At 45.7% G+C, this 26,394-nt stretch overlaps 2 protein-coding genes across 2 annotated transcripts in view; both read left to right on the top strand.

Moving 5' to 3' along the window:
- The window catches only part of ncam2 (neural cell adhesion molecule 2), a gene marked incomplete at both ends in the record, with an annotated part of 207,715 nt that overhangs the window by 168,798 nt on the left and 12,523 nt on the right, over window positions 1–26,394 (top strand). The window contains 3 exons of the mRNA XM_080422596.1: window positions 4,039–4,158; window positions 5,773–5,894; window positions 8,088–8,262. Of these exons, the coding sequence (XP_080278722.1) occupies window positions 4,039–4,158; window positions 5,773–5,894; window positions 8,088–8,262 (417 nt within the window). The remainder of the gene's footprint in view (window positions 1–4,038; window positions 4,159–5,772; window positions 5,895–8,087; window positions 8,263–26,394) is intronic.
- LOC308080676 (endonuclease III-like protein 1) lies at window positions 1,348–2,428 on the top strand. The gene has a single exon (XM_080422597.1). The coding sequence runs from the start codon at window positions 1,480–1,482 to the stop codon at window positions 2,299–2,301; it is 822 nt and encodes a 273-aa protein (XP_080278723.1). The 5' UTR covers window positions 1,348–1,479; the 3' UTR covers window positions 2,302–2,428.

Genomic DNA, 26,394 nt, shown 5'->3' with positions numbered 1-26,394 from the left:
TCCACATGGGAGCCACACTGTTTTTACCCAGTCTATCTTTTTTTCTTTTTGTAATAACACTGAACTAAGACACGTCTCATTCAAGGAGTGCTTATTTTCCCTTTTTTTCCCTTCTTTTTTTCCCCCTCATGTCTTCTTTTTTGTTTCTCATAAAAGAATACCTGCATTTCATGTTAGGAGAATGTCCTTGTCAAGCACTTCTTGGTCACACTTGGTTTGGCCAAATGAAGCATAGACCATCACCACACTAAGACACAAAGCAAGGCTTGAGAGACGAGAGAAGAAACCCGAAATCCTAGTAACCATAAACAAACCCGATATGTCCATATACAGGCATATATGGAGATCCAGTTGTACAGAGCCACAGATCCGACCGCTATGCCCATATATGGTCATTTGTATATGTGGGACAGACCGACTTCAAACTCGACGCGCGCGTCGGCAAGAAGTAGAGGGAGTGCGGTGCCCGCCGCCGAGTCTTTCGGATATACGGTTGTCCAGAACCACCGATCCAACCAATATGCCCATATACAGTATGGGCATGTCAATATACAGGGTATGGGCGTACACTAACAACATCAGGGATCTCCATATATGTGCATAAAAGGGACACAGGTAGACAAACGGATAGAGATCTCCAAATATGGACACAAAAGGGACATAGACAGAAGGGTACAATGGGTAATCTGACAAAGTCCCTGACACTATGACTCAGACATATCGGTCAAATCTGCGGTGCGACGTAGGTGTTCCTCTAGTATCATCATCATACTATATGATATAAATAATACATACTATAAGCCACCAGATCTCTGTCCGCAAAAAAGTGTCCGGGCATTACTCGGGGAGCGATAGTGCCGCATTACCTATATAAATGGAACGAATTTCATCGTTCCCGAGTTTAACTTTAATGTTAGAAGTCAATTGGGGAGTTCTAAAGACTGAGAAATATAGTAAACACGCTAGCTACTACCGTAACCTACCTCCCGTACACGTTAGTTAATAGTCACCTGGGTTTGGATGTTTCAGTAGCCTTTTCTCTACTTATGTAACATGAAAAACTAAAAATCTACACGTGTAGAGGAATTACGCTCAATATTAAAAACAGTAGGAGGTTCAGGGAAGTTAGCGTTGGATGACCTTTATTGGTCGGCGTCAAGCTCTGTTGTCACTCGAAGTGGGAATCGAACCGTGAACGGCACTGGCCTGTCAGCACTCATGTCCAAATTTACAAAAGATCAACAAAAGGAAGATGAAGAGGACGCGAGTATTCCTCAACTTAAATCCTCTTCTGGTCCCTCTGGTGCACGCCATCCTCAAACCATTGTTCAACCAAAGACAGAGAAAGACACCACGCCCTTGGTTTCCACCAGTCGCAGAAGAAAGCCATTGAAGGTGGAGTATGATGAAGATGTAGAGGCTGATCGAGTGCAGACAGAGCCTCCTGACTGGAAGAAACAAGTAAGCTACATCCGTGAGATGAGGAAAAGTCGCGATGCACCTGTAGATAGCATGGGTGCAAAGAAATGCTGTGACACAGAGGCCCCTGCACAAGTGAAGCGCTTTCAGTTGCTGGTTTCACTAATGCTTTCCAGTCAGACCAAGGACCAAGTAACGGGAGCAGCCATGCAGAGGCTCAGAGCGCATGGTTGCACCGTAGAGAACATAACCAACACTGATGACGAAACACTGGGGAAACTCATCTACCCAGTCGGCTTCTGGAGGACCAAGGTGAAGTATCTGAAGCAAACGTCATCCATGTTGCTACAAGAGTTTGGAGGGGACATCCCAGCCAGTGTGGAGGGCCTGGTGCGTCTGCCAGGGGTGGGGCCCAAGATGGCACACCTGGCTATGGACATCGCCTGGGACCAGGTGTCTGGCATAGGAGTCGACACACATGTACATCGTATCTCTAATCGGCTCGGCTGGGTCAGAAAGCCAACCAATAACCCGGAACAAACACGCAAGGCCCTGGAAGAATGGTTACCCAGGGAGCTCTGGAGTGAAATCAACTGGCTGCTGGTGGGCTTTGGCCAGCAGGTATGTCTGCCTATTAGCCCCCTCTGCTCCATGTGTCTGAATCAGAACATCTGCCCCTCTGCCCACCAAGCCTCCCCATCAAAGAAGCCCAAAGCTGGGTCTCCATGTCCCGCCAAACACTCCACTACCTCCAGGGTGAAGCTGGAGACTGGACATGAGCCCCCTGTAAAAGAAGAGAATAAGGAAGAGGAGGAGACAAGTCCCACACTTGTATCACCTACTGTTAAGACAAAGAGGTTGAAGAACAAGGCTGGCCGTTGATACAAGACAAACACACATAATGTTGAGATAGTTGGAACTATATATCACATGAGAAGACAGGCTACGCATATATACTGTATACACACACTTCAAAACTCTTCCTAAGCTAAACATTCAAACAGGATATAATTCAGTGGGATTGGGATCAGTTGTCACTGGATATAATTTGACACTACAATTGAATATTCCATAGCCTCTGTATCTCAGTATTTAATACTGTATGTGTTTGTATTTCCTATCAAATAAAATATTTTTGTATGAGAAAAGAAGAAAATCTTTAGGTACTGTATGTACAGGTATGTCATAGATACTTTATAGATAACTGATGTCACAGACTGGCCACACGATGTGTGTGATGCACAGGCCAGGTTTGAAGTCGATCGGTCGGGCAGTCCTTAAGTTATGAGTGAGACAAGGTTGGAGTGGGCACTCAATAAGAAAAATGTTGTCCAAACATCACGCAAATCGGTACACAGTATCTCTGATTAGTCATCAAACGAAACAGGTCTTTCAGAGTTTTCATATTCCATCCTAATTGGCTAAGATTGGCTTCCAAAGTAGGCAGGAGTGCTTTGTTTTGAACATCATGAACACAGCTTGCGATTTCCGTGAAGTTTTGCACCCACATTCCCACTAGGTCGATGAAGAAATGCCACTTGATATTTTTCAAATCAGCCTCATGGTGGCGCTATAACAGGCCGATTCGTGTTTTTACCTTTAACTTCCCCGATCTGTGTAAAATTTTGTTTGCGCACTCCCTAGAGGCCAAGCATTCGCCCTGCATTTTTCACATCCGCCTTTTATAGCGCCACCAGGAAGCCGACTTATGTAAAACCCATTTTTGGATATTACTCCTTCAGATTTTATCGAAATTTCACGCAAATCGGTACACATGATCAAGACTAATCTGTTTTATTTTTCATATTCCATCCTGATTGGCTAAGATTGACATTTAAAGTTTGCAGGAGTGGCACGTTTTGAACAATATGCCGCAAATCATGAACGCAGCATCCGATTGCGGTGAAACTTTGCACGAGCATTCACACTACGTTGAGGAACAAATGCCACCCTTTTATCATTGCCGTATTATAGCACCACCAGGAGGCCGATTTTTGCAATTTAACCTTTTTTTTAATATTACTCCCACAAATTCACGCAAATCAGTACACATTATCTGTATAGTCAAGTGATCAAGACGGATCCGTCCGATTTTTCATATTCCATCCTGATTGGCGAATTCCGAACATTGCTGGCCCACAATAACCTACCTGACCTGGCGGAGACCTGTGCTCCGAGGAGCACTTTTTCTAGTTGGGTGATTAATTCAGTATATTATTCACTCGAATTACCTTATTTATGAAAAACAAGACCAGGAGACCTGGTTCTGCCAGACCCCTAGTGGTTGAAATCTGAATGGCTGGGTAGGAAAAGAGGGACTGACCGACCGACCGACCGACCGACAAAGCCCCCCTGGGTCTGGCAACAAGGAGGTATAAACTGGACAGGAGAGATCTTGTCTAAACCAAAATATAAACTCTGGACATACAGTACATGAGTGAGGCAGTACAGAGTACAGAGTGAGGCAGAACTGGAAAAACAGAACACGTACTGATGAGAAACATACTCAGGAAATAGGCAGGGGGTTATAGACCAGGACAGAGGCAGCAGAAAATAGAGACAGACAGAAAGACATACAAAGAGACAGAACATGACACTGATTTCTGTCTCCATAACCAGCGACGGTGGTGCTGACAGGTCTTGAGCCCAACATCACGTACGAGGTCCGGGTATCAGCTGTCAACGGGAAGGGCCAGGGAGAGTTCAGCCACACAGAGGCCTTCCAGACGTTACCCATCCGTAAGTCCACTCTTTCACAGATACAGTGCATGTAAACCGACGAACGGCTGCTACGTGGTTGCTACCCTGCCACATAAAAAAATCTGATTGGCCGGCCGCTGTCCAGCTAGATTTGCTCATCATTTGTATAAAGTTGAGACTAAGATCTAAAATAAGATCTAAAATGTTGGACGCTCAACTCGCCTGCATCATTCTCAGTCCTCTGTGCAGGATTGCCGGCCTGCTTCCAATCGAAAATGAATGGGAAGCATTAAAAAAATTACCTGGCTCCACCTACGTGTTTTGAAAACAAGAGCTGGGCCTTCCCATCTGGTAGGGTCATGACCCACACTTCGAACAGTGCAAGTTCCAACAGAGTCATGGGCATGTATTCAGTCCCACCAATATTATTTAAGTATGCACGTTCTAGCTTCTTTATGTTCCTGTCATTGCAGTAAATAATATTGACATTCTTAGTCTATAATACTGGTATTTGACATTTTATTTTGCAAGGATCATAATATATTGTAATTATCATGGTTATAATACATGCATTATAGTGTGATTATAAGTCACTATAAATGGTCATTGTGTGCTTTTATAGTAAAGTAATGACATTCCTGTAGGCGTAGAAATATTTTGGGTGTTGTTCTTGATAGCGTTAATGTATCCAATGTCCACTTACAGTATTGTGACATAATCACTCTATAATGCATTATAACAGTTATTACAATATAATGTATTACAACCCTGCCCAAAATAAAAAAGTCCATCAGTGACCAGCAATTATTAAGTACTTAACACATCCACCGCCAAGGGCTAATCTCATAATGTACTCACCAGTGCCAAGGTTTTATTGTTGTTTTTTGTTTTTTTCAGGTCGCCATAGGCCCCGTTAAAATCCTTTAGATTGCCCGATCCACTATTTGTAAACAACGGGCACATGTCCTGGTGTCTACTCGTCGAGACCGCGTGTCAAACGGAGCCGCCATGTTTGAGTTCTGATCGTTTATGTTAACATGGGAAATGCGAGGATGAAAAACTACATGTCCCTGTACAGGTTTTACAGGGCTTTTTGTGTACGACTTAGAATGAAGGCAGACGGGAAACAAAAAACGTGATCGCACTTCCGGTCGATTTCGGGTGGTGTTACACTGAAAATTGTCCCCCTGGAAAATTGAAAAAAAAAAAAAAATCGAAAAAAAGGAAAAAGCACCACAGCCCGTAGGGCTACGGTCTCGGCGCTTAACAGTTGGATTTAACGGCCCGTAGGACTACGGTCTTGGCGGTTAATGTGTTAATGGGTGCTTTATGCATGTTTAACCACTATTATACAGTTTTATAAGCAGGTTATAATGCATTACAGTTATGTTTATAATGGATTGCAGATTATAGATTACTATGGGCTTCATAGAAAGTATTGCCGGAAGTTCGATTTATTAACAATTAAATAAATGTAGAATGTGAGTACAATGTTTTGACGTTGACTCTGGTATTAATTTAACCCTTTCTCATAACACTGTTTGCATCTTTTTACCACCTCTATAATATACAATTCAATAGAAATGGACCAACACACAAACTATTTGCCCTTTACATTATGTTCCTAACAGTAATCTCTCCCGCCTTCCTCAGGAGAACCAAGCCCCCCAGCCGTCCACGGGCAGAGAGGGATGGGCAAGGCCTACCAACTGGGCCTGGTCAAACAGGATGATGGAGGAATGCCTATCGTTGAGTACATAGTCAAATACAAGACAGTAAGTATCACAGGGTCTCAAACATGGCTCCTTTGAGCATCATTGACGTTTAGGATAAAGATGCAGAGGATTAGTCAGTGATGTCACAACTAAGTGTCATCTAGCACGATTCTCAACCATTTTAATTTCAAGGACCCCCAGTTTGATATGCATTAAGCCATTTGATTAATAAAAAAAAGTAATCTCTGGGACCCCAATCTACACTGTGCAAATATTTTGTTTCGTTTTTTAGCTCTGAGACAGTACAAATGGAACCATACCTTCTCAGAGATACAGATCCAGCCGTAAGGGACCCGACACTGAGAACCAATGATCTAGCATACTGTAGCGCTTCAGACTCCTGGGGAACTTGAACCAAACCACATCGCTGTCATTTTACGACTATATACTACCGTTTAGCTTGATAAACATGATCTACTGTATGTTCTACTATAAACTTTTTTTTTTTTTTTTATGACGCAAATAAAATAAATGAAGTCTGAAAAAGAGCATTTGGCAGCACTTTCTATGAAGCCCTTATTTATAACACATTATGGATACTATGGATACTACACATACAGTAAGGCCTGTCCAGTGCATTATACAAGTTTCTAATGCCTTATGAAGTCTTACATCAACAGTCATAAGGCATTATAAGTTTGACCACGATACAATAATTTATGAAGTCAGATTTCACAATTACTAATAATTACTTTGCCCATTTGGCATGAAAGGCTAGGTGCTTATATTGTACAATATAGCTGTTATACAAAATCAATAACCCTTATTTTTAGTACAGAGCTGACCACTTGAATCCAAGCATCCCTATTCTGGAGGGGACATTCGCCGAAAATAGCAGATACTAGCTTGTAGATCTGCTATTTTCAACAAAGAGTGTGTAGACGAAAAAAGGTGTGGCCCAGTACAGAGCCGACCCGGTCAACTAAGTATTAGTTTACTAAATATAGAGGGTTTAAGTCGTGAAAAGTGGATCAGTCCCAAGTACATTTGGTGTCTTCTATCACATCAAACCAAGAGGATCACAGAACTCAGAATGTATGTGCTTGTGCACGCATGCATGCACACGAATGCACGCGCACACACTCACGCACTCTCTCACACACACACACACACACACACACACACACACACACACACACACACACACACACACACACACACACACATTAAGACGGGATGAGGGGATGATACATGGTCAGTTTAAAGCTCAGCCACATCACAGATACTTCACAATGTGATGTTAATGTACTTAAGAATCTGTTGTAGCTTAGACTTTATGAATTTCTATTCTGAACATTCAACCACATTATTAAAAGCCTGTTGGCCACTGTTGTCAGAGATAAAGTTGTGGTGGTGCGTGTGTGTGTGTAAGTGCGTGTGCGTGCGTGTGTGTATGTATGTCTGTGTGTGTGTGTTTGGGAGGGAGTATAAACATGCATTTGACATGCCTTCAAAGCGCTATGCTTCACTTTGGGTTTGTATCAGTCTTGACCATACAAAGCTGTCAACAAAGAGAAAAGACTGAAAAACATAAAAGACGAAGGAAGGAATAGAGAAAGAGAGAGAGAGAGAGAGAGAGGCTGCTGGGAACTGAGGGAACAAAGGAGCTTCATCAGCTTACTCATCACAGGTTCTTTGAATCCCCACATTAAACACAGAGGGTAAGATGTTTACTGAAGTGAAACAGGGCTGCCTCATTCCTCCTTGGATGATGGCAAACACACACGTCCATTTATTTCATAGGAGCGATGGGAGTGATTTTTGAGTTTGTAAACACCCTGAATAGAATGTGGGCGTGCACTTCTGTTCATGTACAGTATATACGGTGGGGGCGTGGCTGTGGAAAGGGGGCGGGTTTGGTAAAAAAGGGTCCGGAACGCGTCATGATTGGTTGCCATGTCTGCTTATTGTAAGCGACATTGCCCTTCTTTTTCTGTGAAGGTGCTTGTAAAGACTGGTGGTTGCGGTTTGTCCCTGTTTCTAAAACGTTGTTGATATTTGTTGAGTTATTGGCTGATATATTGATATATTTCACACACAGGCTCACATTTGATTAATATCCAATTAATTATTGTTTTTTTATATCTCTTGCTCATCCCCCCCTCTCTCTCTCTCTCTCTCTCTCTCTCTCTCTCTCTCTCTCTCTCTCTCTCTCTCTCTCTCCTTCTCTCCCTCTGTCTCTCATCTCTTCAGGATAAAGAGGATCAGTGGATGACCAAACTGGTGCCAGGTTCAAACGACGTGGCCATGCTGCAGCCTCTCCAGTGGAACACGCGCTACGAGGTGGAGATCACGGCGCGCAACGTCAAGGGCCTGTCGGAGCCGACGTTCTACCAGTTCTTCATGCCTCACAAACCAGACATCACAGGTGAACAACACTGCCAGTCCCAGTGCCAGAACAAGTCTGTTGGAAGTTATTTATTATTATTTTATTATGATATCACAAACCACAGCATTGTAAATAGGTTCCCCAAAGCATCAATATATAAAGAAAATGATGTACAAAGAAAGGAAAAACCGACACATTTAGGCTTTGTAGCAGTAAATCACATTAGATAGGCAGACTCTATCTAACGTTCATTACAGTACCTAACTTTTGGAATAAATTAACTAAATAAATTAACTTTTAATGCGACATACTTATTATATAACCACAAAGTATTTTGTGAAGAAAAACTTTTACTCTTTACATTTGGCCAAAATGTAAAGTCATAAAAGTACAGGTTTTCATATAATTTGGCAAACAGATCTGCTCGTGCAGGAAGTGAAAGCACACGGCCATTTACAGGAGTAGAATGAATAATGTGATATAATGATGATCATTATCACAGGGAATCAGACGGAACAGGTGGCCGTGGCGTGCTGCTGGTCAGAATCCATGTCTTCCTCATTGAGCCTAATGTCTCCTCATGTAGACATCTGTTATGTCTTGACCTATCAACGTAATAATCACATACTCATTCTCAGTTAGGTTCTTCTTGAAACAACCACTTATTAAAGCATGACTCTGTACACTCAGAGTCATGGGGGTTCCTTGAAATTAAAACATTTGAGAACCACTGATATATATTATTAGCCTGGTAAACCACCCCAGTCAAATGCAATGCGATTTCCGCGACCGGGGCGGTTTACCAGGCTAATATATTATAACAATAATAATAAATGCTGATGTCTCCTGGCACGGCCAGATTGCTGGGTGAGCCGGCCTGGCTCCCCCCCCCCCCCCCCGCCCCGCCCCCTTCTAATTCATTGTGTCATATTGCAGGAAAAGCACAACCGCGGAAAAAATTAAGGATTACCTTGTTTATTTTTATTTATCTCCGAAATACAGCCTTTTCTATCTGTCAGTGTTGTCATTTCGTAAAACAAGGATTTAAGGTGCTTATCTTAAAAAAAAAAAAAAAAAAAAGCATGCAGAGATCAACATGCACGCTCTCAAAAGTGTTTGTGGTGCTAGCAGTAAATCCCCTTTGATAAGAACACTTAAAAAAAAAAGTCCCCCTCACACTTTTATCTGCCTTATTTGTCAACGTTTCGGTATCTTTTTAAAAGTACCATTATTTAAGTGAACTATCGTTTTGCGATGGACACACAGTAAAATCCTCAGCGTTAAGTTATCCATTTGTAAGTCTGAGAGTGTACAAATGTAATCAAATGGACCCTTGCGGGTCTATTACATTTGTACACTCTTATCTCTTAACACTAAGGATTTAACTGGGTAGATGCCAGATGTCACTGAAGCAAATTTTGTTTTAGCTGGGAGGCTAACAGACAGCCTGGCCTATAAGCCAACAAGCAAACACAGCAGTTTGAGGTTTAGTCTGGGTTTTCTTTTCATTTTTGTGGGAGTTAGCGGGGGCGGGGGTTCAGCCAACAAGTCAGCGGTTCAGAGCAGAATCCAATGACACCCCACAGAGCATAATAAAAAAAACGGAAGTGGGGACAGCCTGGCCTTTAAGCCAACAAGCAAACACAGCAGTTTTAGGCTTAGTCTGGGGTTTCTCTTCATGTTTGATTCAACCAGTGAGTCAGCAGCTCCGAGCTGAGTCCAATGACATCCCAGTAGGCCCCCTTTGGAAACGTTCCAAAAACTGGAAGTGGCAGTGACAGGGAGGTGACAGATATCTGTTCTTCCTTAGCCCATGACAAACATTTCCTTTTAGGAAGTTACATGCGTTTTTGAGAAGTCACCCACTCCCATCCTCGCCACAACCCGTTTTGGCCAATTAGTGTGAAAAGCGCATAGGCCTAAGTGCTTCCTTGCCCAATAATAACGACATATCTTTCCACAAGTTTAATGCATATCCGTTCTTAACTTTTGGAGATATTGTGCTAACAGGCAAACAAAATGTTTATTTGTTGGCATTTAAATGTCCTGTGAATGTGTGCAATGCTTCTCAAATAGAAAACAAGGCTGTCAGTGAGCTTCAAGGTTGGCTGTCCTCTCTTAAGGCGGATCACTTTGATTGGCTGTCCTCTCTTGAGGCGGGTCACTTTGATTGGCTGTCCTTTCTCTTTAGATGGATCACTTTGAATGGCTGTCCTCTATTGTACGTGAGCAAGGGTGTGCTGTTGGAAAAAGGCAGAGTGAGGGAAAAGAGAGAGAAAAAAGGCTTCTTGCTTAATGTGTTTGTTTTGCTAATAAGACAATAATGGATACAGAGCCATGTTGAAAGATGTGCCGTGCTGTGAGCAAGCAGGTAAAAGAAACAATACCTCTGCAGTGGTGCCCCCGCTATGGAACTTTTGTGTACAATGACTCACTCACTTGTTTATTATTCATTTCCTTCCTTACTTATCTTCCCCTTCTCTGTCTCTGGCACATGTAAACACATATGTGTACAAGGTTTGCTGTGAGTTTGACTTTTCAGTCTGTCTTTACAAACCATGCTATAAAGGTGCAGTAAGACACCGCCTACAAAAGTAGTTCCTGACTGCAGATGTGTTTGCCACTTGTTGTCATAAAGGCATGAATAAATGAATCGGGTGTTGATCAGATGTCATGTAGTCCAGTGTTTCCCAACCTGGGGTCCAGCCGGGCCCCCTTAGGGGGTGCGCAAAAGATCACGGTGGGGGCGGTGACTTTTTGCACAAAATTATAACTTGCTTTCATCCGTTGTCTGCCTGTATGTTCTCAATGTGGTATCAATGCAACTTGTCATAGATAAAATTAAATAATTTTTCAAAAAGTTTCAAAAATAGCAAAAATAGAAAATATTCAAACCTTTTTCAAAACATTTTAAAAAAAGTGTTTAACATGACACAAGTGTCAGTGTGTGCATGCGTGCGTGTGCCAGCTTTTGTCATAAGTTTTATAGTATATATTAGTAAGAAGGAGGTGCTCTCAAGGAAAAAAAGGTTGGGAACCACTGATATGATGATCATCAGTTTGATCATCCAGATTCTGATGTAGGAAGGAGGATGTTGGACACCTCAGGGGCACCCCTAAAGCCTGAGTTAATCCAACTATAGTTCCACTATGTTCCATGTATGTATGTATGTACGTGCGTATGTGTATATGTACTGTATGTGTGGGTGTGTGAGAGAGTCAGACGGAGAGAACCGCAGTGCATCAGTTGTTATTTAGCTCGATTTCTAGTTGCACACGCCGGAAAAAACAGACGTTGTGCTGCGCCACGTTGTGAGCTTGGAGATTGTCTATTTTCTGTGCACGACACTATGTGCAACCAAGTATAAAGGCCTTTGCACACAGGGCGCGCTTTTTCTAACTTAACGATAGTTAAACGATCGAACGATCAGTTCATCGCCGTTGGACGATCGATTTAGTCAAACGATCCAACTTATACTTGGTTGCACATAGTGTCGTGCACAGAAAGAAAATAGACAATCTCCAAGCTCACAACGTAGCGCAGCACGACGTCTGTTTTTTCCGGCGTGTGCAACTAGAAATCGGGCTAAATAACAACTGATGCACTGCGGTTCTCTCCGTCTGACTCTCTCACACACCCACACATACAGTACATATACACATACGCACATACATACATACAGTATACATGCACACATGTACCCACACAAAGTACCTACCTACCTACATACAGACACTGATGAATGACATGAACCCTAAGTTGTCCTTGGCGCTACACATCCAGTATGTATGACTTCTATCTTTCACAATCTCTCCTTTCTTCTGTTTTATGAATCTACAGAGGGTTGAGTCTACGCTCTTCTATTGATCCTTCCTTTTACAACCTTTTCTGTCTCTTATTTTTAGTTCCTTCCTGACCTCCTCCTCTTTTCTCCTCTCCTCTCTTCTCTTCTTTTCTCCACTGCTGTTCTATCTCTTAAACTAAAATGTCAGTGATGTCAATGCTGTCCTTGGTTTGTTTTCAATTTGTTCTTCTTCCCTCTGGTCTTCTGAAATTAAAGCTTTCTTTTTACCCCCCTCAAATGACATCATCCTGTGTCTCCATCTAGGTTTTCATTCTATTCCATAGGGAAACCTGTCCTTTAAACTCACTTGTGCACTTGACTAATGTTAGTCTTCCTGTCAAGGCACACTTATTTATTGAGCCCATTACAAACAAACAACACTTATCAAAGTGCTGCACAAAACCAAATTAAAAAGTGAACAAAACAAAGACACAGCATATAGATGGTACAGGGTACAGTAACAAAGACGAGAATACATTAAATAAACAACAAAAATAGGGCCTTCAGGTAGACTCAAACAAGGGGATATATGGTACATGGGCTTTCAAGTGAGATACAAAAGTGCCAATGATTGGGCAGATCTAACACAGAGACAGTTTATTCTACTATTTGTGACCAAACGCAGCAACTATAGATGGTCATTTTTGTCTCCGCCAGGCCGAAAGGCATGGCGAGAGAGTATGTTTTACCCTCCGTCCGTCCGTCCGTGTGTGTGTGTGTCCGTCTGTGACCAGCTAATCTCCGCCACCGTTGGCTTGATCGCAGCGAAACTCAGGGTTACGGATGTAACCCCGGTTTCTTTAGAATTCGGAGTAACATACTCACTATGGGATATCAGCGCCCCCTGGCGTTGATGCAGAGCTACATACCATAAACTCCCGGGCCATTCATTGGCTGAGAAGGGTATGTCACGTGTCCGGTAGACCGGAAGAGGTATAAAACCTCTTGCGTGACGTGGCTCATCCTCTTTAACACGCTTCCTGCATGCAGATGCACACAAACAGGGGTGTTAGGTGAGTATGTTACTCCGAATTCTAAAGAAACCGGGGTTACATCCGTAACCCTGAGTTTCTTGTCTAATTCTCCGTAACATACTCACTATGGGATACATAAACCCCCCTGGGGCTTATAGCCATACCGAATCTCAGGTCTGCACGCCCCCTAGCCATAAGGCCCCGTCCCCCTGGACGTGACCTTCGGCCTCACGGGCGCCCCAGCCCTCCGGGCCGGGGTGCGGTATATAATTGAAAGAAAAGGACCCTGACAGACCAAGTCTGCCTATTCATCTAATGAACAGACACAAGTCTGACCCATAAGTGAAAACAAGGAAACGGGGCCTCCTCCCCTGGAAACCTACCAACGGTGGTTCCGAGGGGACTCAAGAGAAGGAAGGTAGAGAAGGGAAAAAAGGCGGGTTACACAAAAGACCCGCCTAACCTCCCCTACCCTAACTAGAGACAGCCGCTATGTCCAGTACAGCGTGCGCCACTGACGCCGCTGCCACATCCAGGCTGTAGAAAACCGCAAAAGTCGATGGAGACGACCAGTTTGCGGCCGCGCACACCTCCTGGACCGACATTTCCCTGGAGAGGGCCCAGGAAGTAGCCACGCCTCTAGTAGAGTGAGCCTTCAGTCCTTCTGGAACTGGAGCGCCACTACTGACGTAGGCCAGCCTAATGGCATCCAAACTCCATCTAGAAAGCGTCGCCTTAGTCACTGCCTTCCTCCGACCATCTGGGCCGAAGGAGACAAAAAGTTGCGACGACGACCGGCCGACCGCCGTCCTCTGGCAGTAGAGCTTCAACGCCCTCACTGGGCAGAGACAGTGCAGCCGCCTATCCTCTGCCGAAGCGAAAGGAGGCGGATGAAAAACTATCAGCTCAACCGGTGTCTGGGTCACCATTCCGTTCTTGGGAACAAACGCCATGTTGGGCTTAACCAAACCCTGCTGTCGTCTCCCAAGAACCTCATGCACTCCGAACTTACTGAGAGCGCATGTATGTCGCTGACCCGTGTAGCTGTAGTGAAAACAACCACAAGAACCGTTGCGAGACTAATGATCTCCAGATCCATAGAGTGAAAACGGCTCGAACGGTGGGAGGCAAAGCGCCCCCAGCACCACCGCCAGGTCCCAGGCCGGGAACAGAGGCCTAGAGACCGGCCTGGCCCGCCTGGCACCGTTCATAAAACTACGCACCAGCGGATGTCGGCCAACCGTCATGTCATCGAAGCCCACGTGACAAGCGGAAATGGCCGCCTGGTACACCTTAACCGTCGAGAAAACCAGACCTTGGTTCAATTTGTCCTGCAAGAACATGAGGATGCTGCGTACCGAGGCCCGGAAGGCCTCAACCGGCGGTGACTGACCCAGACACCATGACACGAACAGGTTCCACCTGTCGTCGTACGCAGACCTCGTGGAAAGGGCCCTCGCCCCCTGGATGGTAGCTACCACCTCAGGGGGCAGGCCATAAGAAGTCAAGGTCTCCCCCTCACGGGCCAAGCCCACCGGTCTAGGTCCTGAGGTTGCTTGTGGAAAATTCCGACCCCTGCCTGCCGTAGCAGATCTCTGATCGGGGGGAGGGCCCAGGGCTCGTTGTAGAGGAGAGGATTATTCCTAACCTCCATGCGCCCCACGCCAGTGCCACCAGTGGCACTGACAGTCCGTGGAGTCTGACAAGTTGAGAGGACCAACTCCAGTGACGGGAATGCATAAAGCAGTTCAGTCGGCCAACCTGGCCCAGATCTGGCTTGTTATCTCCGGAGGAGAGGCCAATCTGCGTACCAAAAAATGCCCCTGGACAACAGAGTCGCTCCACTGTTCAGGAGGCCCGGTACCTGTGAGGCTCTGGTTGACGTAAGGCGCGCGTCGCACCACAGCGTCAGATCGCCAGCTAGCCTGTCCAACACTGGAGAGGCCAGGCCTCCCTGCTTTTTGGCATAGCACACGGTCGTGGTGTTGTCGGTTCCGATCAGGACATGACAACCTCAGGTGGACGGGGCTCCAAGAGCCCACATCCACCTCCGGGGAAAAAAGGTCACACGTGGGGCTTGTCCAAACGAAACAGGTGTAAGGCCGAAGTCATGAGACCCGTCGCCTGCACGCATAGCCTGTATGTGACTTGTCGCCTCACGCGAGAAGACCCTAGGCCGAAACGCTGTCTATCCCGCCCGGGACAGACGCGCCGTGAGCCTGGTCTAGCCCAGCGAGATCCCCTATGAAGGTGGTCTGCTGAGACGGGACCAAGACGCTCGACGGACGGTGACGGTGAAAAACCCCTCGACGTCAAGTGGGGAAACGGCCACGTCTGTGTGCCGCGCCACCTCCTGACTGTGGTGGATAGAAAGGAACGTGGAAATAAGCATTGAAAACAATGCTGGTCCACCCATCTCCTTAACGCACCGTCCGCAGAGAGGGTCATACACCAGTACAACCACAGTGTGTTGTTGTTGATCAGGGGAGCTGACCAGTACAACCACAGTGTGTCACTGCTGTACTGAAAAAACCCCTACACACACAGTGTACCACTGAAGTACCGGGATAGTAAAACAGTTCCGGACTGCAAACTCTCCAACAAGCTGCCTCAGCAAGCGAGTCAGGAGGGGCTCTGATGTCACCCAGTGCGGACAACGCACACGTTTCCAACTGGACCGGTGATGTCGCCACGTGATCCAGCGGACCCGCACATGCGGGGCCGTTAGAGACCGTGGAAGGGTAGCGGTGGAAGGTGGCCACCGTGGTGTTGCTTTAGCGGGGCTGGCTATGCGCTGCACCAAAAAACAACACTGCAATGTGTTGTTGTTAGTGAGGCCAGTTAGCCGCCAATCGAAACAACAGTAGCCTGACTGGAGGTTCTGCAAACCTAGCAGCTAACACGCTAGTCAAGGCTAAATCACCATGGGCCAAGAAACGTTGAGATCCGTTTCCAAGGGAACCGTTTTTTGTGTGTGCGTTGCCATGGGGACCAAAGACGCTACTACTGGTGCTAGCAGCGCTAACCCTGTGTGCGTTGCCATGGGGACCAGCGACGCTGCCACTGCCGCCAGCGGTGCTAACCCTGAGGTGACCGCTCGAGGCAGTAGAGGTACTAACGGTCCGTTAGGACCCGGCGGGGTCACGTGACCGGTCACGGGGACCTTGCCTGACGTCAGCATCCGGTTTGTCCGCCAGCGCAGCCTGTCTGTTTCCATGGAAACCAACGGCGCTGTCACTCTGACAAACGGGGCCGTCCGAAGTAAGCCTACCTTGGCCGTCGCCCTCCCGTCTGAGCCCAAAGGCTCCGGACGGAGCGTCGACAAAGTCGTCCTCCCCTTAGGGAGTGCTTTGTCGCTCGTTAGTGGCGAACGAGGCCTGTAGTCCGTGAGGCGGTACGGCAAAGGGGGCATCTGTCCCTCCAAAATGGCGGAGACAGAGGTCCGCTCCTTGACCCAAGTATTTATTGAGACCCTTCAGATTCAGAATGGGTCGTACCCCCCCCCCTTCTTTTCCACCAGAAAATATTACGAATAGAAAACCAGTTGGTTCCGATTCATAGATAGTTCTCTGACTATGTTACTCTGAATTCTAAGGAAACCGGGGTTACAACGTAACCTCGGGTTTCTTGACAAATTCTTCGTAACATACTCACTATGGAGAGAGAGCGAACCCCCTCTCTCAGAGACATGGTTGCCTTATCCTCTGCATGAGAGGAACAACACCGTGTCCGACATAGGAGATTATATGCATAAGAGCACGTGGAAAACACACCAGTACAACCACAATGTGTTGTTGCGGATCAGGGGAGTTGATCAGTACAATCACAGTGTGTCACTGCTGTACTGAAAAACCCTGAACACACACAGTGTAACGCTGATGTACTGGGATAGTAAACAGAAGTATCGGAAGTAATTCTTTAATAGCGCCCAAGCTCAAGAGGAAGGAGACTTCCTCCCTCAGAGTATTGGCTGCTGGACCCCTTGCACGGGAAAACAATACTTTTTCTGTCACGGGGGGTTTTGTGGAGAAATGCAGCCTGAAACCCTTTAGTATTGTGAGAAATACCTAAGCATTCGGCTTGCAAACCTCCATTGCTTCACACACCGAGCGAGTGGATTGGACGTGACGTCATCGGCCGCTCGGAGAGTGGGAGCGTTGCCATGGGGACCGTTGCCATGGGGACCAGTGACGCTGCCACTGCCGCCGGCGGTGCTAACCCTGAGGTGACCGCTCGAGGCAGTAGAGGTACTAACGGTCTGTCCCAAGGACCCCGCGGGGTCTACGTGACCGGTCACGGGGACCTTGCCTGACGTCAGCATCCGGTTTGTCCGTCACCGCAGCTTGTTCGTTCCCATGGGAACCAACAGCACTGCTACTTGGACAGACGTGACGCTGGACAGACGGGGCCGTGTGTGTGGCCCTCGTTTAGTAGCGCTGGTAAGCCCTGGCCAACGGAGGACTCGGAGGAGTCACGTGATTGGCCACGGGAAAAAACCCCGGCGTCAGAATTAAGCCCATAGATATATACAGTGAAAACTAGATCACACCACTGGATATATATATGAGTAATCCTACCTTGGCCGTCGCCAGAGTGTAGAAAAGAGAGTAACGTCACGCTTTGCTCTCGCCGCAAAGCGGGCCTCTATGGGCTATAGTTCCAACATTGGAACTATCTCATTGACGTTGACAGAGCACTTCCGCCTTCCATTCTCACAATGGGATCGACGCTACTGTCATTACTCTCTTCCTAACTTACTCTGGCCGCCGCCATCTTGTCTGGGCCCAAAGGCTCTGCACGGAGTGTCGACAAACCTCTAGGAGGTGCTTTGTCGCCCTCCAGCGGCGAACGTGAGGCGGTACGGCCAAGGGGTCATGTCTGACGAAGTACTTCCGGTTCACAGTGGTGCGTGGGCACTTCCTGTGGGACGGAAGCCTGTGAGGCGACAAAACCTTCCTCCCCGTAGGGGATGCTTTGTCGCTCGTTAAAGGCGAACGTGGCCTGCAAATCATGAGGCGGTACGGCCAAGGGGTCATGTCTGACCGAAGTACTTCCGGTTCACAGTGGTGCGTGGGCACTTCCTGTGGGACGGAAGGCAAAAACCGGCGTGACCCCATTCCACTGGCGCATTTGCGCCCTCTGGCGGACAGGGGTGATGTGGGTTTTTATATTACCTTCATATGATCCAAAAACATGCACAGATGTTATCCAACAATGTCTAGAACACCGGGACTCGGGTGTTCTAGACAGTGTGGGCTTATGTAATTGAGAACGTTGATACATTTTCATTACCTGCACAGATATTATCCCATCAATGTCTGGGATACCGGAGTTCGGGCATCACAGACATTATGGGCTTATATACAGAGAGCATTGGAGCAGAGAAGCCCGCGGTAGGGGACTCCACTGCTCCGCTGCTCTCAAGCCACGTGAAAGAACGAGATCGTTTGTAACATGTAACACATTTATTTCTTTGGCAGAAAAAAAATTGTACTTTTAAACACACATTCGTTTTCATTAAACATGGCCTTCTGGCAGTCGAGGAGCCGTCCATCTTGTCCATCGAGGCCTGTAAAGCCACGGTCCTCTTCCCCAGCACGGCCGGGGGGGGGAGGGGGGGGCTGAACCGGTCTGTGCACCGGTGAGAGTCTGCTAATGTGCTAATGTGCTTTAAGTACTTGGTACATGAGTATGAAACAAGAGCAGGCACAGAAACAGTAAACAGCATGAACGTTTTAACATAATCTTATGACAAAAACAACATGTGTCCCAATGGCGCCCGATGAGCCTGTCCAAGGTCTTCAGAAGCCCCCGAGGTTTGCTCGATACACAGAGTGAGAAGGCTAACAAGCTGGTGTTATCCTAGCGAGGCAAGCTAGGCTAGGACAACGCTGTTAATAACCTGTTGCATGGGTGTTAAGCCAACAAAAACACTGCCTGACTAAGGCGACGTTAACCTAGCGTTAAGCAGCTAACGTAGCTAGTCTGGGCTAACTCACTCACGAGCTTCTGCCTCGTTCTCCCCTCGCCTATGCTGCCGTCGCCGGAGCCCACTTCGTTGTCTCCTGGCGACGCACCGCTGGCCCGGTACGCTTGCTGTGGCAGCGGAGTAGACGGCTGGGAAGAGGGGGAGGAAGTGCCGCTAGGTAGTTGCACCTGGGTGGTTCCCCCAGACACGGTGCTAGCGGCTGCTGCAGTGCTGCGTAGCACGGCTTGTGTAGCAGCCTGGAGGTGCTGCGAGCGGGGGCTAACGCCGCTCGCAGCCGGGACTGCCGGAGGGCCCATTGTGGACTGAGCGCACGTGGTGGGCCCCACCACCCACGTTCCCTGGGCCGGTGTCCATGCGGGGTGTTGCTGGATCCGCGACGACCGGGGACGAGACGTCGCTGCTTCCCGCAGCCAGGGCGCTGCCCTGGCTAAGCGGCTATCGAGGTGCAGCGTGGAGAACAGAGCGCAGTCCTCGCAGCGTCCCGGTGCATCTTGGAAATGCCTCGGCCCTGTAGAGACCGAGGCACGAGATGCAGAAACCAAGAGGGTCATCCCCGGCGATCATCAAGCGGCAGAGCAGCAATACGCAGGGACGTGGAACCTCCATCTCGAGCTAACCTGTTAGCTTTCAGCCGCAAGGCTAAGAGCGCGGAAAACTCAAAGGAGGAAAACTTGCTTTAGCAGTAAAAGAAAGAAACAGAAGATAGCCGCGGGAGCGGCTATCTTTTTTTTTTAATAGGAGGAAAACCCGTTGGTTAGTACAAGTACCACCGAGTGGGCTAAAGCTGGTTTCTGTCCTGATCAAAGTTACGTTTGTTATTATTAAGGTATGTCTTGAGCTGTTGCATCTGCCATGCAGAGAAGCGAAAGAGGATGAGCCACGTCACGCAAGAGGTTTTATACCTCTTCCGGTCTACCGGACACGTGACATACCCTTCTCAGCCAATGAATGGCCCGGGAGTTTATGGTATGTAGCTCTGCATCAACGCCAGGGGGCGCTGATATCCCATAGTGAGTATGTTACGGAGAATTAGACAAGAAACTGTGCACACACACTCCCTGGATGCCAATTCCGAACTTTTGCCCCAAATGTTTCACATGGGCCTTTTATAGCGCCACCAGGAGGCCGATTTGTGCAAAACCTATTTTTTGACAGTACTCCTACAGATTTTGTTCAAAGATCTCGCAAATCGGTACACAGTATAGTATCTCTATAGTCATTAAACAAAACCGGTCTTTCAGATTTTTCATATTCCATCCTGATTGGCTAAACATGGCTTCCAAATTTTGCAGGAGTGCTCCGTTTTCAACAAAATGCCTCAAATCATGAGCATACACAGCATACAATTTCCGTGAAATTTTGCACGCTTATTTCCACTATGCAGAGGAAGAAATGCCACTAGAAAATTTTCAAATCAGCCTCATGGTGGCGCTATAACAGGCCGATTCATGTTTTTACCTATAACTGCACCGATCTGTGTAAAACTTTGTATGCGCACTCCCTAGAGGTTAGGGAAAAACCTTTGCCCTGCATTTTTTACATTTGCCTTTTATAGCGCCACCAGGAGGCCGACTTATGTAAAACACATTATTTTATATTACTCCTTCCGATTTTATCCTAATTTCACGCAAATCGGTACACATGATCTCCATAGTCATGTGATCAAGATGGATGTGTTTGATTTTTCATATTTCATCCTCATTGGCTAAGATTGACATCTAAAGTTTGCAGTAGTGGCTTGTTATGAACAAAATTCCGCAAATCATGAACGCACCGTCCGATTGCGGTCAAACTTTGCATGCACATTCACACTATGTTGAGGAACAAATGCCACCCTTTTAACATTGGCCTGTTATAGCGCCACCAGCAGGTCTAATTTAGTAAAACATTATTTTTCCACAAAATGCCTCCAACCATGAATGCAGTGTCCGATTGCCGTGCAAGGCCTAAGAACAAATAGCACCCTTTAAACATTGGCCTATTATAGCGCCACCAGGAGTCCACAATAACCTACCTGACCTGGCGGAGACCTGTGCTCCGAGGAGCACTTTTTCTAGTTGTTTTTGTATTTCATATCATGTGAAAGTAGTGGAACAAAATCAGGCATCGCTTGCTTAGACTGACAGCTGTGAGACTTTCCTGGAAATGATGCCAGCAAATCAAAATGGATGCTTTTATCTCTGCCTATTACATTAATCATCTTCCCTCATACATTTTCATTGTACAAATTATCAAAAAGCAATGGAATGTAAAAAGATGAGGCTTGCTTGGTTAGGAGACTGTTATGTTCTGTCATCTGTATTCAAAGCAAGCTGTCCTCTAAACAAGCTCTCTAAAAGAACAAGTTTTGCTTTTCTTGTTTATGGCATTGCGTCTATTTGAAGAGATTGCCACCAACTGCTTTTTTCAGATCTGATTACCAATAAACCTGATGGACATGGCAGTAAGATTTTTTTACATCAGCTAATTAATTGTGCTCTTTGCAGATTAATCCGTAGAGATGGGCCTGCACTGAAATACAAAAGGGTTGGAAAAAAGCCTGACAACCTTCAAGAATTCTAGTCATGTTTATGGGGTTACATATTGGAAGTTATTGAGCTTTACAAATTATTTATTGCAAGTTAAAATTACTATTTTATATAAAGTCTATTTGTGATGTAGTAATGCAGATGTTGATATATAAAAATTATACTAAAACAGCTAGCCCAAAGTGGAATTAACTGATCCTCCCAGGAAGGCTTTAGGCTATTAACTGTCTCTGTCCAAGGCTTAGGGACAGTCTTATCATGTCTCTATGCAAAGCTTAGGGACAGTCTATATAGGAGAGGGTATGGAGACAGGGAACCGAGAGCAGAGAGAGAGGAAACATGCGATACATGATGGGAATTGGATTCAAACTCGGGCCCTTGTGACTCACAAGGAGCACAGTATGTGGTCAGTGTAGCAACTGGCTCCCTGGTTTGCACTCATTGTGCTCTTTGCATTGGTTTAGATTTTTCATTAAATGTCTTCTCACTTAATGCCAAACCTTTTAACTGCCTATTTTATTGTCTTACTTTTGTTTATGCCAAAGGTTATTGAAATGCATCATTTATAGAAAACGTATAGCGTATTAGCGTCAGCTCAGAATACAGGTTTTCATTAATAGTTTCTAACTTGAGTAGTAGCGTAGGGTACAGTCTCATATGACCCCCCCCCCCTCCCCCACAAAAAAAAGACAGGGGAAAGAAATTTGATTTTGTGGACTGTAGCTCAAAATTAAGACCAGACTAGGGCAGGTTCCAAACTATTGATGTAAATTATTCAGTGATGTTGGGGACAGGACAGCATCATCTGAAGCTCCAAGAGCTATTTCTCTAATAAAGCATAAACGTAAAAAAAGATACATCATAATAATAACACAAACATTTAAAGAAAGAACTCTGCAGGCTCATCACTCTACTGCCACTGTATACACCAAGCTAGGCCAAGAACAATACATTCAGTTAACTGTAGTGGAGAGACACAATGACCAGCCATTCTGTTCTAGAACCGTTAACAGACACTTGGGTGCTTTGCTCTTTAAAAGCTTGTTCTGTGTTGACACTCCATTTGGACTTTGTCTTGGATCTACCTGGGGCAGTGTAGAGCCCTGTTTCCACAGCCATTTCCCAGATAAATACTGTAGCTCTGCCAAGCCATTAGGAAGAGAATGAGAACTTAAACAGCTCCATGACTGTTGGTTGGTGCTGGTGGCTCAGCAGCTTGCGCGTTTGGATAAGACTCATGACCTGCATGGTGTCTTTTTCACATGTGAGATCCAATTAGTATCTAGTTTATTACATTTACTAAGATCATAGTTTACATAATATTGCATATACTGAGATATGACATTTATGTTGTTGCTGACGGGCAGAGACCTTGAATGTTCAAAACCGTTGCTCTCCAGGGAATGGGGGAAATACCTTTGTGTTCCAATGGATCCATGTAGCCTATCATTATTTAGTCACAAGCTATTGTTAACACATGTTCTTTTTTCCATTTCTTCAAAAGTAATGGTTTTGGACGTACAGTTTTCCACCCGCAATGGTACTCCTTGTCAGACGTGTTTGCTTTTAACTTGATCATTTATTTCCCTTGGTTTTCACTTTTCTCTAAGTTGTCTCTTGAGTATACCTGAATCCCATTAGGATGCCAATTGGTGCTTTACTACTCTGTGAACTACCAGATAAGATTTAATGATGATGTTTACTTCTCTCTGGACTTCCTCCAGACAAACTTTCTCTTTCACTCACCCCTCTACAGAGATTAAATTGAGCACTCAGGATATGTCCCTCCCTAGTCACATATCCACTAATGATTATGTTTATCCCACAAAGCATTAGCACCTGCTAACTTCCCCAATCAGTGAATGCCCATTCAATCATCATAAATCGACCAACGAGCCTCCTCAGATGTAATCAAGGGAGTGTCAATCAGCGCTGAAGCTGTAATGAGCTGATAATGTCAGTGAGATGCAGATGAATGAGCGGTCGGGTGCAACAAGTTGGATGACTAGCAATTGCAATCCAATTGAATAATACTTCTAGGGGCCCTATATATCACCAGCCAATCAGAGGCATGTAAATGGGTCATTAGAGCAAGAACATTTGAATTGAGGATCAGAAAGGTTTTGTCTTTTATTTTTTTGAGAGCTGAGTTATTCAAGACTCTTTTCTATAACACTTAGGATGACAGGACATTTTTAATTCAAGGAGCTGTTATGATGTTATGTTCTTTTATTCTTGTAATATTCTTCCAACAACAAGTTTAAAATCCAAAGCTAACTGGTAATAAGTTGGAAAAGGTGATGTTAACCAGCTGTGCCAGATACCCATCTGTCACGGCAGAATAGTTAAGTTGTTTATAATTCTCCATCCACATACAGTAGATTAAATGTTTCACATTCTGTATTTCATCTCTCACATGAAACTCTGTTGATTCTCAACGGAAGAGAATGATACAGCTATAAGAATTGGACCTTGTCAGCATAACATTCTTACCAAACCTGGCTTAGATGGAGTGTAATTAGTTCTTGCATCACCATCTATTGTCTGTCTATCTATTATATCCAATTAGAAAAGTGATCTCCACCAGGCCTGGTTGCCTACCCAGGGCTGTGTCACAGTTGGGGTACAGCCGTCAGGACATGAGGAAGCTGTGGGACGGGTGGAAATAGAGTTTGTACAACAGACGGTGCTACCGTTTGTGGTGCCTTCTATGGGCAGAAGTTAAAGTTTTGGAGGTACGCTCTATAGAGGCCCCTAAATATCCGATTCCAATTTGTGTATGATTGGATGTTGCATTCATGATATATGGTGTTTTTTTTTGTAAGAGCAACGGTGCACCTGTGGCACCCCGGGGGCCCCGAGGGCCCCTGATGTGGCCCCCTTATCAGAATGGAATATAAAAATGTTGACTGATGCAACTTGATCACATGACACAAGGGATAATGTATACCGATTTGTGTGATTTTTGGACAAAATCAGTTGGAGTAGTAAAAAAGAAAACGCAAAATGGCAGAAAATCAATTCTGGTGAAAATGGGTGTGGCCTATATGGGGAGTTACATCATGATGTAATTTGATTGTAAGAGCTACAGTTCAAGAGTTATTATAGGCCAAAACAAGTGAAGCGGCCTGTTATAGCACCACTTCTTCCTTGGCCTACTGGGAGTGTGTGTGCAAAGTTTCACGCTGATCGGTCCAGCAGTGTCCAAGATTAGCTGCAAACACACAGACAAAGACGGGTGAAAGCATAATCTCCCGCCCCAGCCATTCAAGCCTGGCAGGGATAATTATGTAAATTGATTGTGACCTTGACCGTTGCCCTTTTAATCCCAACTGTTTATCATCAGGCAGCTTACTGATCATTCCCACCAAGTCTCATGAAATTCCCCCGATCTGTTCTTGAGTTAGGCCTTCTGATGGCCTGGTTCCAAACCATAGACCCTGCCCACTCTCTGAGTGGACTGCCTCTCTTGGTCTGGTGTTGTAATGTGAACCTAGGATTTATTCGGTACAAGAAGTACCGTCCAATGTGAGTCGGAGGTGGGTCTAACGACAAGCCAATCAGCAAATATCTGCTAAAACAAGCTGTGCGATGACGTCAGATGTAGGTGGATCCGTGGATATCTTGTGATTGGTTCAGGGAAATTCTAATCCCCTCCCCCTTGTAATCGACTACACAGGAGTCAATGTCAGACTGAAGCTCCACGCAGCTTCAGTCTGATAATCAGGCTAGCCTACTTACTGACTGACTGACTGACTGACTGACTGACTGACTGGATGGGGGAGTTGACTCCCCCTACGTATGCACCCTACAACACGGATGCGTAGTCTGACTCAGTGGTAAACTAGCAGGTCCCAGAGCAATTGCCTCTCGTTCTCTCAAAATCAAGTTAAGAAATTTGAAAAACGTTAGGCCTACAGTATTAATGCGCTTGTCTGCTTTCATCTGCTCTCTTCTGCTGGTGTGCCCTGAGATGGCTGCACTGACGAGAGTTCCGAGTCAATTCAGCAAACTGGTGTGGATTTACTCTGTATTACTTGCTCTTTTTGCACATAAATTTGGTGATATCATATATTCAGTATGATAGACAAACACTTTTGGAGAAACGATCCCCTGGGTCCTTTGTTTATTTGTAAAAAAGAAAAAAAGAAAAAGAGAGGGAAGCACGCAGGGGCTCCGCAAAACCCAACCGAGAAACAACAAACCTCATCTGCCCGGCATTCCGCTAGCAAATGTTCAGTCCCTGGAAAACAATCTACAGTATATGAGCTGCGTGCACGGATTACACAACAACAGGACATTAGGTACTGCTGTGTTCTGGCATTCACTGAGACGTGGCTGGAGCCCAGAATGCCTGTTAAGTCGAGGGGAGCTTTATGGATAACTCTCCGTGGGCCACGGATGTCTGTGTTTTAACAACACACTGTTCGCTCGTTCTGGAGCTGCTGACCATCAAAGGTAGACATTTCTACCTCCCAAGAGAGTTCAGCTCAGTCCTCCTCGCAGCTGTTTACATCCCCCTACAGGCTGATAAATCTCTAGCCCTGGACGAGCTCAATACGATTGTAAATGGACTGGAGTACTACTCACACCCACGAGCATGGTAACACTGTGTTGCACATATAGTACACACATAGTTGTGGTGTACATTAATCATAACACATCAACACAGCCACTGCCATTGGTCCGGGTTCTAGTCTGGTTTAACTAGGCTTGCATAGTCTTTATTTTGTCAACCGAATGCTGTAGCTGTGGTGGCTATGGTAAGAAGTAAGCAGTATAGACAGTTTCTGCACAACTAGACGTCAGAACGCAGCGCTCTTTTTTTAAATGTA

The sequence above is a fragment of the Gymnoscopelus braueri genome, assembly GCF_963280865.1.
Source record: "Gymnoscopelus braueri genome assembly, chromosome: 24".
Taxonomy (NCBI): domain Eukaryota; kingdom Metazoa; phylum Chordata; class Actinopteri; order Myctophiformes; family Myctophidae; genus Gymnoscopelus; species Gymnoscopelus braueri.
This window is presented reverse-complemented; position numbering and strand designations above follow the sequence as displayed.